Here is an 18,608-nt window from a genome sequence, read left to right as displayed (position 1 = left end):
CTAGATACTGCAAGCTTATTAGGATTTGTTAATCAATCAGGGATGTTTTGCACCATGCACTGTTGCTGGGTAGATATGAAACGATTAGATTATTACGGTTAAGGAAAAGAAACAGTATTTTTTATTTGTATTTTTTTTGTTTTCAAATCGATCACAATTTGTCTCTGTTATAAGATAGAAATAAAACATAGAATTTGTATATTTGTGTCTGGTTTTCTTTTCAAATGTTTCTGACTGCAACGTGAGACATATTACATCCTAACATTTAGTAGCTGTTAGACAGACTCAGATTGGGAGTGTAGTCATTTTCTTTTTCTCCCTCTCATTTTCTTTACGGAGGCTGCCTCTACTGTCTGTCAAAGCGTTCTGCATGAGTCAGCAGGATGGGTGGCCTCTTTATCCCTGTGTGTGCATTTACTTATTTATTTATTAGATGCCACCTGGCTCAGGCAGCACACACACACACTTGACCAAATCAGAAAGAGACAGTAACAGTCAGTTGACCATATTTAGTGTGAACTGCTTTATGAAAAAACTAAACTGACGACACAGTCTTTCTCCACCCGTGTGGCCTGCCTCTTCCTTCCTATGCCGTTTGTGGTTTGGCAGCATGGCGTGCTTCCGTCTCTGTCTCTGGAGTCTTTATCTTTTTCCAACTTGATAACTTCTATGATTTTCTGTGACTCCTCGCTGGGCTAAAAAGTGTGAAGCATGCTGTGAGTACAGTGAGACAGTTTCAGAGGCAATGAGCCAAAACAATTGCATTAAAACATGTAAAATACTCTAAATCGGATCAGTCTTATGCTTTAAACTGAAAAATAGCGAACCCCAAATTGTTCTTGAAATGTATTACATTGCTCATATCTCAATATGTGGGAAGCATGTAATAAAATACTTAGTATACAATATACTGTAAGCATGAAATAGAAAGCAAGAGATATTTGTGAGTAAGTATGCATGTTGATAAAAAGCTACAGACGTCTTGTAGCACCAAATACAGACAACATCAAGCAGCAGTCGTTTCTGATGGAACACCAGCTGGAGGGAAACTTGCTGTACCTGCTACATTGCCATCTTCTCTGTGATGGTTCTGCAGATTTATGACGGTGCAACCTGTAAGTGCAACCCGACATTCTCTACAGCAAAGTCGCCACATGTCAGCTCGTCAATCTTCCTGTTGATTTATGAACCAGACTTGTCTTTACCAGACAGCAACTTCAAATCTAGTGTGTGCAGCGTTCTCACAAGAGAAAAAAAGCTGAACATACAGTGTGGCGGGTGAGAACAGACTATATAAGTGTATGAACAGATAAAAATACATCACTCCATACTAACTCCATGGCTGAGCCTTTGTGACGACAAAGTGAGGTTTGTCTTTCACTTCAAGTCCTTGGATATTGTTGTCTGTGGAAGCTTAAACACCTTTTGAAATATGCAGTAGAACAACTCTGGATGGTTTTCTATTTGGGCTTCTTAATTTCCAACACATTTGAACACTGATTTTTCTTCTTCTCCTTACTTGGCAGCTTGATCCAAATGTAAACAAAACCCATACCTCAGATCAGAAGTTTTTTCACATTCAATTTGTTTGACAGGCCATATAATAAATATACACTAGACAACACAATATCTCACTAATGCTTATGACTTGCATGATCTTGCAACCACATGTTTGCAATAAACTCCGAGGAAGTTGAGCAATGCATAAAATGACAACTTAAATTATTTATGAGCAAAAAACAAAGGTGTTGGACCTTTAACTTGGTGATTTCAGCTATGCATGTACATTCCTCAACTGGTTTATTATAAATAGTCTTATAATAATCTTTGTGAATTAAACAAAAGAAAACAATACAGATTCAATGCACATGTGAGAGCATACACATAGAACAATAACAAAAGAGCCAGTGGTATATCACACTCGGCAAAACATATTTTACAACATGCAGATGTGTCTCAATAGCATTTATGTTTGTCGTATTATAAAGTAGTTTCACACATTGCTCATCATCCTTCAGCTGGGTTTGAGAAAGATACGTATCACTGGAGTAAATACTCACCTCTGCTCTGTCCCAACTTAGTAAACTTGAATACATGGCCCCGCCCATAAAGAACCTGACCAATCATGGAGCCTAAAACACTTGATTTGTAAAATTGACCTTGACCTCAGCCAATAGCGTAGTACGTGGGCGTGGTCTATCCTAGTTCGGTTGCACCGGACATTGCCCATCAACTTTTGCTACCAGAAGAGCGTTGTGCAAAGCTAGTTAGCTAGCTACACAACATATCAATTTTAAAGCTAGTTTGTCGTTGTGTGAGGTGCGTTTCCGTCTTTTGTAATTCAGCTCGGGATTCGCAGTTGTCAACAAACCAACAAATTCCAGAGGGGACTCCATTTTCGTACGCGGCAGCTCGGACTTAGCCTGCAAGACGGCGGAAAGCTAGGTGGTTGTGTTGCTAGGCTAACTTTCCGTACCAGCGCAAGCGGGCATCTTTCGATAAATTGTCTACCTGACGACAATTTCGCTGATTACAAAAGACTCCCAGGTATGTTTTTGAAAACCAAATTGCCAGCGTGCATCACTGTGAATACACATTGCTTCACAGTTCGGCAACTATCTGATGCAGGTCATGTTACGTTAGCTGCTAGTGCTCCCATACTGTTAGCTTCTTCCCTGAGCTGATAACCCTGCATATCTTTCCAACAAGCCGACATGCTAAGCTAATGTGCTATGGAAGCTAATGTGTGCTCGGTCACATTACTAACTTTAACTCAGCGCTATCATTAACTGGTTATTGTAAACAGCATGTCGAATACCAATTAAACCCTATTGCATGATGGGATTTGAAAGCCTACTTTAAGTGAGCAACTAACTAACGCTAATGTTGTTGTGTCGGTTGCAGACTGGATCTGCTAAGATGCACAACTCAAAGATGATTGAGGTTTGTTGTTGTTGTGATAGCGTTACTTTGACCTGTGATTGTAGCATGCTGATGGTGGGAGGCAATGGACGGATGCACTAGAATGAGTGTGAAGGAGCTGTGTGAGACCGATGACCTGGCCACCGGCTTGGTGCTGGACCCTCTGCTGGGCTTCAGCACCCACAAAATGAACATCAGGTAATCTGTCACTCAAGACATGTCGCTTCAAACAACATCAGATTTAACAGGCGATCACTTCAGTATTTCAACAATTGTTTATTGATTTCTGCTGGGTTTTTACATTTTTTTTAAATTGCAGCTTTTCTTATTCTATTTATAGTTTAGTGGGCCATGTATGAGCATGTCATGACAACCAGACCCATCCTTAAGGGGTCTATATACAGATTCATACGTTAAAATGTTCTGTATTTGGATGTGATAGTGTGTGAAATCAACTAGCAGTGGTTTACTGCCCTGCGTCTGTTGAAATGTCAGATCTGCAGCTCAATACAGTTCCTGCACACTGTCCACTCCATTCACATTTAATGTAGGTGTATTGGAAACGAATACTTAGCTCAACACAACAGTTTGAGTACACTAGGACTTTTCCTAATCGATTAATCTGCCGATACAACAGCCGTCACAACTTCACAGAGCCAAACGTGACGTCGTCGGTTATTTTGTTAGTCCAAATGTGCCAAACATATTTAGTGTTTCAGCTCTTAAGTATACATACTGTAATAGCCTTTGCAACTTTACCATTAGGGTAAATTTGGTGATGATAATAGATTATTGGTAATTAAAAAAAAAAAAGCTGTGTGTATTTGAAGCAATAAGCAGAATATGCGCTGAATACGCACAGACAGGTAGCTTATTAAAGGCAAGGCAAGTTTATTTGTATAGCACATTTCAACAACAAGGTAATTCAAAGTGCTTCACATAAAACCATTAAAAGCATCAAAACATAAGGCAAAAGAAAAGGAGATTTAAAGAAACAGTGTAAGAAATAAAATTCAGTTGTAAAATGCAGGAAATTGATGAATATATTAATTGAATGTGGTTCAATTAAAGGCAGCATCAAACAGAAAAGTCTTCAATCTTGATTTAAATGAGCTGAGGGTCTTTCTGGGACTTTGTTCCAGATATGTGGAGCAGAAAAACTGAACGCTGCTTCTCCATGTTTAGTTCTGACTATTGGAACAGAAAGTAGACCGGTCCCAGACGACCTGAGGGGTCGGGATGGTTCATAAGGTAGCAGCAGATCGGAGATGTATTTTGGCCCTAAACCATTCAGTGCTTTGTAAACCAACAGCAGGATTTTAAAGTCAATTCTTTGTTGGACAGGAAGCCAGTGCAAAGACATCAGAACTGGGGTGATGTGATCCACCCTCCTGGTCTTAGTGAGGACTCGAGCTGCAGCGTTCTGAATCAGCTGCAGCTTTCTGACGTACTTTTTACAGAGACCTGTAAACGCACCGTTACAGTAGTCCAGTCTGCTGAAGATAAATGCGTGGACAAGTTTTTCCAAATCCTGTTGAGACATAAGTCCTCTAATCCTTGATATATTCTTCAGGTGATAGTAGGCTGATTTTGTAATTGTCTTGATATGGCTGTTCAGGTTGAGGTCTGAATCCATAACTACACCTAGATTTCTGGCTTGGTTTGTGGGTTTTAACATCAGTGACTGAAGCTGAGCAGTGATTTTCAATTGTTCGTCCTTGGTACCAAAAACAATTACTTCTGTTTTATCTTTGTTTAATTGAAGAAAATTCTGGCACATCCAGTTGTTGATTTGTTCAATGCAGTTACCCAGCCCTTGTATGGGATTATTATTTCTTGGAGTATGGCATGGTCGACCGTGTCGAATGCAGCACTGAGATCTAGTAACACTAAGACTGAACTTCTGCCATTGTCTATGTTTAAGTGGATGTCGTTGAAAACCTTAACAAGAGCAGTTTCAGTGCTGTGGTGCTGTCAAAAGCCTGACTGGAAAACATCAAAGCAGTTATTTACGGACAAGAAGTTGGTCAGCTGTTGGAAAACCGCTTTTTCAAGTCCTATTAGAGTCCTGTGAATGCGCATTTGATTAATTCATTGCTGTCAGGATTTAATGATAATTTCAACAAATATTATAAATGTATTTGAAGAAGATTTCAAGCCCTACCTTTTTAAATTCAGTGAGAAATGAGAATCCTCCAATAGTACGGTATTAGGCTATTGTAGTGAGAAAGATGTACAAACAAGAATTCGTTATCTCTACATCATATTTCTGATTATCATTTAGCCCGTAACGTAGTCACGTTTAACTTGGACCTGATATTGGTGTTTTTTTGTGTTCTCCCAGTACATCAAGTAATATAAATGTTAAATTAGCAACATTCACAAAAATGCAAATCATAGAGAACTTTGAATTTTTTGTTATTTATTTAATCTTGTGTCTTCTTAGATCATACCAAAAATATGTTAACAGACAAATCTGAGCACAAGAAATACATTACATAGTGATGCAGTATCTTGAAAGCTATATCTTAACTTTGAGATTAAAAATGGCCCCTTACACAAACACGCCTTAGACTAACACTGACTGTGATTAGACTTTGGCCTGTGACCGTTTCTGCTCTTCTTATTTGCCATTTTCTGCTTTTCTGTCCTCTTTAGTCCCCCACCAGAGATCCGGCGTTGGGGTAACCTCAAAGAGACCCTGTTGCGCTTTCAGCGTATGCATGACTTCAATGCTACATTTGAGGCACTGACAGTGGGTGAACCGGCTGGGGACTACTTTAGTGCGTTGGGAAGCCATCGACAGGAGCTGCTGAGACAACATGTAAGCTGATGTTTAGGCTTAGAAAGCAGTGTAGATGGAAAATAATCACAGATTAAATGAGAAAAATGCATAAAAACACGGTATGACATTTGTGCTTGGACGTCTCCCTCTTTTCGTATCTGTATTAGCTTTCTATGAATCTAATACAATCATTGATTCCTGAATTTTTCACTTGAGTGTGAGAACACGATCTAAACCATCTGTGATGTCTGCAGGTGTATCGCTACCTCAGTGCCTTCCTGTTGGATAGCGGTGTCAAGATCGAGTCCTGTGACAGATACTCCTCGGAGACCAACGGAGCAAAGATTACCTCCACGAGACAATGGTAATCTCTCCTGCGTTGTATTTGTCACGGCTGCATGTCGCTGAACAACAGCTGCTACATTTCCTGGACTGTGCGCTACTTCTAAATTGAAGCTATGTGACGCTTGAATTGTTGCTCTGTAGGTTTGCAGGAGAGCGGGTGGAGGTCCTGCTGGGCTGCATAGCAGAGCTGAGCCCCGCTGACGGCGCTGTGCTAAGGGCAGGGGTCAATGACTTCAGTGTGATGTATTCTACACGCAAACGCTGCACTCAGCTTTGGCTCGGGCCTGCAGCTTTCATTAACCACGGTGAGTTTGTTATCATTCACGACTCATCCTTTCTCAACACACACGCACACACACACACATTTACCAATTCAAAATGAGTCTAGTTGTTTGGAGTGCTTGCCTGTGAGTTTCATCAGCAACAGTTTCACCTGGCTCTATTTTTTTAAAGGCACAGTCTGTGATCCAAATGGCAACAAAAAACAAATAGCAACATTCTAACTACAAGATTGAAAGCTGCAATGTACCTCAAACTGATTGACGGGTCTTTTATTATGTGTAGTCACACGACAAAACAATTCAAGTGTTTTCTAACAATGTTTGATTTCAGACATACTGTACTGAAAGGCCGATAGTTTTTATCACGACTCTTTCAGAAACTCACAAAATGCAGATTTTTCTTGTAAATTACTTTCAGTTGTATATCCAAATATTGCAATTCATATCGTCTAAATTACCTCATGTCATGTATGCTGTGCAAGATGAGTTTGTGGTTCCTCGAACAAGTGCTTAGGAGCAGGATTAGCACTAGATTGAATGTATTCTCACTACACACTGCAGATTAAACATGAAATACTCCATCTTGTTAAATTATCTTCCATCTTTGACAAATTGTCCTCCGTGAGTGCGATGCTCAATGTCTGTGTGTTTCATGAGCATCACTGCTCTCAACAGGACCAACCAATTTGTCCATTATGTTGTTTGAATAAAGCACGTTAATAGGGTGTTTTTGTTAAAAACTAATTTATTGTATTTCTCAAACTATGTCCAATTGGTAACTTATTGAAGTTTTAAATTCCAGAAGGGAAAATGTATTTCAAAAAATATTCAGACGTGTCAAAAATCCCAAATTTGTGAATTTCTTTTTAGTTTTTTAGTCTAACACAGGGGTGTCAAACTCATTTTCACTCTGGGGCCACATCAGCATCACGGTCGCCCTCAAAGAGCCGGTTGTAAATGTAAGACGGTGTAAATGTAACTACGGTACTCCTAACATAGTTAGTTTAGTTTCCCGGGATATCTGTGACTTCCACAACACGTACTTCCAGTTGTGTGATTTCTCCTCCGCCATTGTTTCCTGTTGCTGGTGCAAAATGCATTCTGGGATATTTGGCTGTCCCAAGTACAGACAAGTCACCTCCGATGCATCCCGGGTAAAATGGGCAGAGCGAGCCACATCCGGGCATTAGGGCCGTGCTTGGCTCGATGTGAACTTTGAATTGGAACAGTACTTGGGCTGAGACTGATGACGTTTCAGTACAGAGAAGTACGCATGTTGAGAAACTTGTTGGAAATCCTCTTTATGGGCTGTTGCATCTCCTGTCCACCTGTTGTGATAGTTTTAATGTCGGCACACAGACAACATGCCATCTCATCACTTCGACTTTCTATCTCATAATTTCGACCATGGGGATATTTTTATTTTCACATCTAACTTTAAATTTTTGTAAAAAAAAAAAAAGAAATTTTTTTTTTTTTTTTTTTTTTGCTGGCGGATTCGTGGGCCACATAAAATGACGTGGTGGGCCGGGTCCGGCCCGCGGGCCGTATGTTTGACACCCCTGGTTTAACACGTCTCTCTGTGTTCAAGACTTGTACAGTTCACCAATTTGCTCTTACAACGGTCCCTGCAGCAGCAGTAGCAACAAGTATGTTTTGTTGTTGAATTAATTTTGCACCACAGAGAGACTGTGCATTAATTATCATAAATAATAATTATAAATAATCATAAATATATGGTCACAAATCAAAAACAGCCCAGTGTAGAGCTGAAACAAATTCTTTATTAATCAATCAAATCAATTAGTCAACAACAATACGATGATGATTAATCGTTTCAGCGTAACTTCACTCGTTCAAGCTTCTAAAATTGGTACGTCGCATAAAACAATACAATCAATAAACAATACATTTAGTAAATCAATCTTAGAATTCATTACAGCAGATAGGCATACGCAGCTTGATCCTCTCAGACCTTGTGTCAGGCCGTAGACTAACTGAATAGTAATGTGTACGAACGGTCCAGAGAAATGTGAGTTCATACTTCCATCCAATCAGAGGCCATTTTCCGGCAAGATCTTTTAATAATGTCTGAGAGTTAATCAGCTTAGCCTTTGAGCCTTTTGCTAACTACTTCAGTGCAAGCCAGCTGATCAACAAAATACTGAGTCCTTTATTCATCGCTGGGGCACATTTTAATAACTTTAAATCTTTCATTTCTGTGTTTTTCTCTCGTTGTCGGTTCTTCTGGGATGAAGACTGCAAACCAAACTGCAAGGTAATCACCGACATCTATTTATCACCTGCACCAAAGGGATTTGACAAATGCATATGATTGTTGTATAACTGTCAAAATCTAGTAACAACTATCATTGCGACATACATCATATTGAAAACAGTGTTTTAGGCACAGAACTGCACTCTTTCTGTTTGTTAACGGCTCTGTGTTAATGTATCCCATGGGCCACCCAACCTTTGTCTTTGTCTTTGACTGTTTGTTTTTTCTCCCCTTTTCACCCGCCCAGTTCGTCCCCGGGGAGAAGAATATTGCATGTGTTGAAGCGATTCGACCAATCTCACCTGGGGAGGAGATCACATGTTACTATGGTGCCAGCTTTTTTGGGGAAGGCAATGAAATGTGTGAATGCTGCACCTGTGAGAGGTGTGTCCATCATTTGTTCTGGCATTGTCTTTACTGTAGCTTGGTTGTGCTCAAAACTGAGGACTTTGCGACTATTTTAACCGAAATTTAATTTTGTAATTTTAACTGTTGTTTAGGAACGGAGAGGGTCACTTCAAGCACAAGGGGAAGCAGCCTGAATGTGAGGAAACAAAGGACCCTGTGGGGCAGAAGTACCGCCTGAGAGAGAGATATCTTCGTCACCACAGAGAGAAGAGGCCGATAATACAAGGAATACACTCAGGTATCTTTAAAGGTAACCACTGGAGGATTTTCTCTCAAATAAGCTTTCTCAAATCTGTCAAAAAAGTAATTACAAATTTCTTACAAATCAACAATTCAATGTACTGTTGAAAGTAACGAAATAAATACCAAAGTCAGCTCATTCAAACAGAAGTGGATCAAAACCAACTAACAGGAATATTAACTGTACAATGCAAGTATACAGTAGTAAAGTCAAGAATGACAGTTTGTAAAACTAAAAGCTCGACAGTCTGCTCATCACGTGTGGTTGTTGAATGCACCATCAAATTAAAAGGACACTGCTCATTCGTTACGGTCCACTCAGCTCAACATTTGAACAAACCTGGCTGGAATTCCAGTTTTTCTACCATACATCAAAATGAGGACAACAGAATATCTGTTGAATATATCTGTGTAAAAGTCAGATTTGCACACATCGCATGCCTCAACAGTACTGCTTAATGAAACCTGTTTGCAGAATATTTACTGTGATTTACAAATTATTTGAACAAATAGCTTTTTATTTTAGTTTTTTTTCCACAAATGTCACCTGACAGATTTCTATGTTGATGGTGTGCAAACAAATTATATGGCAGATTTCTTAATCACATACTATAACTATGATCATAGTATTATTTAAGAACACAGGGTTCATGACATGATAGAATTCAGGTTGAAAGTCATCAAAGTGACCTTTTAACTGATTTAAAACTTTCATTATCTGCTGCTAAACAAACCATTTAAGTCTATTGTTAGGAATCAATGGTCATGTGCGCTGGACCGTTTGCCTCTATGTAGTACATTAATTCCGAATGATGGACACCTGGAAGGGCAATATCCCATTCATATACGGTAACTTGCCAAAGCAACTAAAAATCTGAAGTTTTTCATTCACTCCCTCTCCCTGTTACCCATGATGGTTTGCTAATCCCTGGGACAATGATTACCATCCCATAAGATTGTTATGCAATGGAAATGTTGATTACTGCTCCAGTAAATTATACTGTGTGTATCAGTAAGTTCAAAGGGGTAATGTTCGTGAAGCTAGTCTGTAACAGTCGCCACCCTGTGGTGTTGAGATGATGGGGCACCAAAAGGACTACACTCATTGTTGACTTGTTATGACTTGTTTTTCATTTAATGTAGCCGGCGCATTCATTTAGAACTGTAAACAGACCGTGTAACTGGAACTACGTAGTAGGTGTCAATACTTAATCCAAAAAAATACCATTTGTATGTTAAATACTCACCCTGTATTACATTGAATTCTTAAAACTTTGCTTCTCTCGCATGCCCAAGAACAGAGGATGAAAAACAACTAAGAAAAGTGATGAATTGAAGTAAAAAGGGGCAGCGTGTAACAAAAGCAAATCTATATCAAAACATCTATTTACAAACTCTCACACAACTCGTGCAGTATAATCCCAGTTTCATTGATGCAGTCGTATGCTCACTACTTCCCAAACACCCTAACCCTTACTTATCATAAACACTAACAATTTAGACCACGCACAAATAGTTTAAAACTCGAATAGAGTCTGTTTATTTTCTTATCTTCATTTTTGATTCAAGATATTTGTCTGTAGGTGATATAGTTTTGATTAGATTGCTCCTCGATCGAGGAGCAATTTCGCGGATCTTTTCAAGCATGCAAACTTTGCTACAAACTCCACATACTGTAAGTTTGCAAGGAGTTGTAATGTCACTTTAGATATGGATCAATAATGGAAAGTTTCTGTTCCCTTTTCTTTTTTTATTGAACTCTCATTCAGTGTCTCTGTGGTCTTATTTCCCTGCTACATAAAATACAGTAGAACTGTGCTGTTCACTGTGTTTTGGGCCAATAGACATGATTGGTTGCTTCCTGGTAAAGAGGGAATATGTTAAAACGGGCTCAATATAATTCAGTCAGGGTCTTTGTTCACCCTGAACACTCCCACACCTTTCCAAGCATCTCATGCTTTGTCAGTACCGCGGGCTGTCTTTCCATCCGCTGTGCAGTAAATGTCTTACTAGATAGAAAATGAATGACAGCAGTTTAATGAATTGGTCACTTAAATCACAATGTTCCTCCACTGTCATGTCTTTGCAGGGGTTCTGTCATAAACGTCATATCCATGGCTAGGTATTTATTTGTAAACAAATGCTATTGGTGTGTTAGAGTTTTTTTGATAACTTAATTCATTAGAAATGTCAGTGTTTTCATCACTTGAATAGGCAGGATTTTAACGCACTGCATTTGTTGAACAAACATACACATTAGCAAAAGAGATGCTTTAAGTTCACCTGCTTCTTCTTTGTTGTCTTTCATTCATAGCCATCCCCTCAAGGAATTCCTTCACCCAGCAGATGAGGAGAAATGCCTTAAAGAACAGAAAATTTTGTCAAACAAAGAAGTGGAGACGAGAGCAGCACAGGCGATCAGGAAAGAACCCATTGAAATCCTCCACAGTCCAACTCTATCAGACACTTTTGTCCCAATTCACTCTGAGGGACCTCCGAATCAGAGTACGGCACCACTCGGTGGATTTCTTACTCAAGTGTAAGGATCCAAAAGGCAAAGAAAGGGCTTTGCTTCAACAACTGGAAGAAGAGAATCCAAAAGACAACGGGCTGAGTGAACTGAATTCGACTGGTGAAGAAAATAACGGCAGTGAGGTAAACTTGAAGCCTTTCTCCCTAAATTCCTCCATGTCCGTCCACCAGAAAAGTGAACCTGCAGCCAGCAGCGCAGGCCTCAATGGGAAGTCGGTTAAAGTGGTGGATAGGCGGGTAGTTCCCATGAGGCACTCTTCAAGAACAAGAAGCATGGTTGACACCACGCTCACGCATCAAACAGGGTCCAGTAACGCAGCCAACACTACAGCTGTTTGTCACTGCAGTGCAATAAAACAAGACAAGATGGAAAAAGCAATCGCAGAGAGTCAAAGCAACAAGTCCAGCAGCATTGAATCCTGCATCATCAACGAGGCTCGAAACCCAGCACCTGTGCCAACGGAGCCCAGGATCACCAGAGCTTCATCCATGTTGGAAGTCACCGATGGAACGAAGAAAGCCAGAGACAATCCACTGGCATCACTGAAGCAATACCTTACAGTCAGCCTAACAAGGTTATCAGTGTCGAGTGTAGAAGCAGAAAAGATCTCTGAAGACCAGGAAGGAAGAGTGCAGTTAAGAGGAAGGGCCAGGCAGAGCCGGTGTACCGGACCAGCACCGCTGATAGTGAAGTCAGAGAAAAGAGTGTCCAGATCTCAGCAGAGGCAGGGAGGAAGTTCAGATGTCTGCACAGCTGATGGGAACAGAGGGGTGAGGGAAATGTTTTTCAAGGCCATCGATAAAGTACACTTAGGGCAGCTACAGGCAAGTGACTCTGTAGGTGATTTATCCCACAGAGAGAAAGGGGGGGACGATAAGATTATCGAAATACAAACCGCATCAGAAGAAAAAGGTGAAATGCAGAAGGAGCAGCAGGACATTGTAAAAAGCGAAGTTGAACAGCAGAAAGAAAGGAAAAATGCTGCATCTGCAATTGTGGAATGTAAAAGTAACCCGGCCATGGAGGAAGTTAAAGAGTCAGAATGTCAAATAGCGCCCCGTGAAAAAACTAGAGGACAAAATAACCCACAGTGTGTTCAAAATAACATTGAGGAGGGAGTTAAATTAGAACAAATGGCTAGGAGTGTGAGTAAACAGCCAGTCAGTAGGCATGAAGAAGATTTTGTCATAAAGCAGGCTAAAGTTTTGCTGTCTGATATTTTAAGAAAAGATAAGTCCTTAATAGATAAAGGATTACAAGCAGATATTGTAGGAGTGTTTTCTACCTCGGCCTCTAAAAAAGTGGAAAGTGCTGAGAAGGAAGAGGAACCGACTGAACTAAATGGAGGAAGGTACCATTGTTCAGTGCAGAGGAGGATTATGAGCCGGCGAAAGATGAGGCCTCGAGCAGCGAAAACAAAAGCTAAGCAAGGCGCCAAGCGACACTTGAGCAAAGCAGTGCCAGCTACAGTCAAGACTGAGTCGAGTGAGTACAGTTTGCAGATTCAGTCACCACAGGGGCATGACGAGCCACCGGCCAGCCGCCTAACCCCACTACCTCACAGGTCCCTCATTTCAATGAAAGCTATGACTAATGATACCAATCCACAGGCACACATACAGTCCAACATACCTCTGAAGAAACGTACGTTTCGAAGTTCTGTGGCAATAGACTCTGAACAAGGTTTGACTTCTGCTTCGGATCAAGCTTCCAAAGAAGCCGCTGACCTAAATTCATCCGCAGAGCTGAGTCAGGGACCTACCACGTGTTCAGGGGAGAGTTTCAAAGGGAAAAGACATATTAAACGCAGGAAAAGGACAACAGAGGTCCAGAGGTTAAACCCCCAGAAGATCACAAAACAAAACTCCTTAAAGCGAGTGCTACGGTCCCGAGCTAATGTAGTTCAGCGAAGCCATTTATTGAGGAAAGTTCAAAAGTGTAAAATAGAGAGGCAAGATGAGGATGACATCGAGAGAGATCAGGCACCAGAGAGTGATAAGCTTGCAGAGGACAAACAAGCTGCGGGTCCTGCTCAAATCCAAAAGCTGCATGAAAAACATCCAGCTCTGAATAGATCTCAGAAGAAAGATGAGGCGGAAACGTTAAGTCAGCAAAGTGGTTTGGGGGAGACAAAGCCAGGCATCGATTTCAAGATTCGGTTCAAGAGGAGGAGAGGGAGAGTATGGGAGATGCAAGGAGCAGGATTGGAAAATATTGCATTAAAAACAGAAAACGGAGACGAGCTGGTGACGTGCGACCCTTTTAAAGCTATTATGGATTCCGTATCAATTCTAAACATGGAGATGGAGGCCGCTCAGGCACACGTGCATGCTAGTCAGAAGTCAAAGAGCAGATTGCATCATTTGAAAAAGAGAGGTCAGAGGCTGAGTGAAAGGAAAACCACAAATGCATCCTCAGATGTTAAATTAGAAAAAGACCTTAAAAATGCGTGTGAACCCAGTGAAACGGCCAATGACCAAGTAGAAATGAAAGAGAAGCTCGATAAGGAACTTCTAGATGCAGTCAAGCTGCTGCCAGAAAAAGGTGAGAGTTGTAAAACTGACAGTGATATGCCAGTTGTAGGGAAAGAAACTAAAATTGAAGATCGTTTCGTAAAGAATTGCTGCTTGTTCGGAACTGGGTCGCAGCAGAAAATGGAGCCTGAATTGGATTCAAATGGTCTTCCGTTACCAGTAATTAAACTACGCAGAAAGACGGAGGATATTTGGGAGGTGGACAGCAAAGAGGGGCTTATACAAACTGAATTTAAAGTAGAGCCCACTGTTAAGAAAGAGGTGAAGGGTCACAATTTAGGGAAACAGAATAAAGGATGTCTTGACATTAGCAAGCTCAAAGAAGAGTTCCCGTCGCAGAGACTGAACAGCAACGCGGCCCCTCTGAAAACAGAAACGCCCCCATTTTCCTTGTCTCTCTCACCACTGTCTCTGTCTTCCCCCCTCAATGACAATAAAACCGAAGTGATATCCTCGGTCGCAGGTGCAATCGCTGAAAGGCCAGAGATGTACAGTGGGGGAAGGAAACAGAGGCACAAAATGGAGCGACCACGGAAGTGTCCTGTTGAAACACCCACCACCTGTCTGAGTCACACTCTCCAACAGATTGACAACAGTCTCTCCAGGCTCTCCGAGGGCTTGTGTTCATCTCAGACTTTGGAAAAGCCAGCAGCATGTTCCAGTGCTTCTAATTCTGTCATCCAGCCCCCGTCCCAGTCGCCTCCATTCACAACTGCAGATAACATGCTTTCCGGCGAGCCCAACTTCACGAACTGCTGTGATGATATTCTGGACTTCCAGTGTCTCAACTTTGAGGGGTATTATCAGCCACAGAACATCCTTCCGTCTTCCCCATCAGAGCTGTGTTCACTTGATGCACCAACGGATCCTTTCAGCAGTCCCCTCTCTCACAGCCCGTCTGATACGTGGACAACTGAGACGCCGTACCTTGGCCCTCCCAGTCCAGGAAATAACTTTACCAGTGAGGATCTGCAGTTCTTTCCAGGTCTAATTTCTTCCAAAAGTGACTCTGTTCCTGTGGAATGTGAAGCGAAGTATACCTCCAAAGACAGAATCCAATCCAACCCTTTCAGTTTTTCAGCTCTTGGCAACGCTGACTTCACTGCTAAGGATCGAATTCTAAGTAAAAATCCAGGAATGAGGCTTTCCAGAGAAGACCTCAGAACTCAGTCCTACCCTGTAGTCGGCAAGCCTCGGGTGTCCTCTGTTACATCTCACACTCCTGTTACTTTCACCCAACCCTCCATCAACGCCAGGGCGAGCACCAGTCAATCAAAAGTCCAGTCGCACCTTAGAACCCAGGGCCCCTTCCATCGTACCATTCCGAGTAAACCCCAGTGTTTTTCAAGCACTCAGCCAAACACTGTCAGAGGAATGCCCCAGAGTTGCTCGGCTAAATCCGTCCCGCCACCCCAAATGTCGAACAGATTCCTCCCTCCTCAACTCTTCACTGTGAAAAATCCCAATCCTCCTGACAATCCATTCAAATTCCATGAGAAAACCTCTACAGTTATTCACAGGGTGCTTAAGTATCAGGGGGGGACCCCGACTCAGAACTTGTACAGTGCACCTTGTAAGGATGCCATGGCTGCTGGCAGCCCGATCATCGCATCCAGAACACTCGGTGCAAAATCAGGTGCTATTGAGAGGATCCCGCAGAGTCAGAAACTAGGTGTCAGTATAGACTGTCACCACAAAGACAATGTTTCTGTTCATGGGTTTGGAAAAGATGTCAGCCATCTTGGTTCCTCCAGCAACCTCAGCAGGTCTAACCCTCATTTCAACAAACCCATCCCCTCTTTCCCTCAGTCTTTTATTAAAAGTAGGATGTCATCTGACTGTGGTGAATCCAACATGACATACAAAAACCTTTCAGCGCTGCCAAGACCTTTCTTCTTCCCTAGCAAAGTGTCTGATGGTTATTCATCACCACATGACAGGAAATCCACTCCGTCGACTTCAGACAAGCACCAGCCATGTTACACTCAGCAAGACCCTTTTGACTTTAGCTTCGGCTCGTCTCTTTCGCCCATGCCTCAGCACAACAACCCCCAAGTGGCCCACAATACACCTTCTGGTACGCCAGCACCAGCAAACAAGACTCAGTCCTCAGCCTCCTCAGCATCTTTCCCTTATGGCTGTCAAGGTCCTCCTTACGTACTGAACTTCAGCGGAGACCATTCGTTGACCCTGGGTCTAAGGGATGGGGTTGAGGGTTACCCGGGATTAGGCTCGACAAACTACACCTATCATTGTCTGATGGAACCTTCAGGCACCCAGGGGCGACTGGTCCTCGAGCCCTGTGGACCCCAGTCGTCTAACCCAGCGTCTTTTTCCTTGGGTGGATTTTCAGGGCTCAGAGGTCAAGACGAACAGTGCAGGAAGGACATGCAGCAGCAGTGCCAGCCCGGGGAACACCAAGGCACATCACATTATGGACCCGTTCCATCGTCTCACTCCATGGGTGCCACAAAACCCAAGAGAGTGAGGTTGGTGGTGACGGATGGCACAGTAGACTTAGATCTCCAATACTCTGATTGATTCACGCCGCCTGGTGTCACTGGATCCCAGAAAACATTTGGGTGGAGGGATTATACACTATCAGCTACAATATGTTTTCGTAAACACTGTAATTCATAGTCTACCAGTTATTAAAGCCCACTGACTGATTTCTAAATCATTATTTTGATGGACTGTTTTAATGTATGAATGGCTTGTACAGAGTTTTATGTGAAGCGGGCGTGTTAGCGTGGTTTAACTACTGTATAATTTTTTTAACAGAAATATCGACTACAATTTGCTGAGAATACCAAATTATGCATACAAAGTGCATAAAGAAAACAAAGCATTAAATATATCTGACTAGGAGTTTGAACTCACTGGCCCTGTAAGCCCTCTTACTGTACTGTAACATAGCTGTATCACTTTTTCTGTACTACGTATGGCAGCAGAGACGGGAGCACCATCATCCAATGTTGGTACTTGGTTTGGTTGGATTTGGAAAGGCAGCTTTGTGCCTCGTTCTTTAATATGTTCGTGTGACTTTTTGAAGCACCTGTTGAAAACAGTTCACCCCCGTTTTTATAGTCGCAGTAAGATCTTTTCTCACTCTGTTTGTCTAACTCTGCGAGTGTGTGTGTGTGTGTGTGTGTGTGTGTGCGTGCGTGCATGCGGGAAAGTCTTGAGGGATCAAAATAAAGTGTGTTGTCGTACTGTGACTGTTGCTCTGCCAGATTTTTAGTGAGGTCATTAGTCATTAGTGCATCAATGAAACGAAAGGCTCGTGCATGAACGGTGTACAGTGAAATGATTTCCGGTCCTGAAACGATATATATTCTGGGACAACTCTACTGGGTGAAGACGTGAACTCCTTTTGAGTACGTATGTGGATGAGTGAGTGGGAGAAACTACAGCATGTGTTTTTTCAGGCCAGTTGAGGTATTGTACAATGTCTTTTTAATGGGAGTTCCCCCAGTTGGAAACATTTACGGTAGATATTACTCAAGAAATCTGACAATCTTCTTACAGAGTAACCCACTTTTGTCCTTTTTTATTTGGTATTTTTTCAAAGGAGTTAATTGTTATTATTATACATAAAGAACAGAAGTATAAGTTATGCATCACCTGCAATGGTTCCTGTTTTGTTGTCGCTGATGGAGCTACACATTCATAGATGTTTATATTGTAAGCAGAGTTATTCGCTGTAGATTGTGGAAGTCACGATGGACTGTATGTTGGACCCTTGTGACATCGGTTGGCAGGAGTGTTCCGTGTGACTGCACAGCCTTTCATTACCATGTTCTGACTTGATAAGGAAAGGCCAATTATTTATTTTAATATCCTCATCCTTGAAATGGTGCTTTAATGTAATTTATATTTCACATTGATTGTTCAAACTATTAAATGTTTTTTATTCTTATTTAATGGGACAAAATACTGAACTGAATATTTACATTGAGTATTTAATTTCACAGCCTTTGACATCTTATCCAATGTTTAAGTTGTTACAGGTTTAACTTTTTTCTAATTGGCAGTTAGTTTGCTGAAAGTCTGCTGTAGAAATGTACAAATGTAGCCTATATCATTAAAGACACTTAATTCTTTTTTTTGTATTTTGCGTCATTGACTCTTTTTAATACTTCACATTTCAAGAGACCACAAACTGGCCAGCCAGCGTTTCTCAGATTGGAGTGAGACGAGGAGAAAAGGTGATGTGGTGATCTTCGCAATAGAACATCTTTGACGTGTTGAGTCTTGGCCAATCAGCGTTCAGATGTCTACA

General features: G+C 41.5%; 1 protein-coding gene across 1 annotated transcript; it reads left to right on the top strand.

The window, feature by feature from the left end:
* Positions 1-2,413: 2,413 nt before the first annotated feature.
* On the top strand, positions 2,414-18,403 carry kmt5c (lysine methyltransferase 5C). The gene is made up of 9 exons (XM_079281118.1): positions 2,414-2,547; positions 2,988-3,120; positions 5,581-5,746; positions 5,962-6,071; positions 6,194-6,357; positions 8,592-8,611; positions 8,859-8,995; positions 9,112-9,269; positions 11,574-18,403. Exons 2-9 carry the CDS (start codon positions 3,008-3,010, stop codon positions 16,865-16,867), a joined length of 6,162 nt encoding a protein of 2,053 aa, XP_079137244.1. The 5' UTR covers positions 2,414-2,547; positions 2,988-3,007; the 3' UTR covers positions 16,868-18,403.
* The last annotated feature ends 205 nt before the right edge of the window (positions 18,404-18,608 follow it).

The sequence above is a fragment of the Melanostigma gelatinosum genome, assembly GCF_949748355.1.
Source record: "Melanostigma gelatinosum genome assembly, chromosome: 13".
In the NCBI taxonomy this organism is placed as follows: Eukaryota; Metazoa; Chordata; class Actinopteri; order Perciformes; family Zoarcidae; genus Melanostigma; species Melanostigma gelatinosum.
The sequence above is the reverse complement of the archived record's forward strand: the minus strand, read 5'-3'. Positions and strand labels throughout refer to the sequence as shown.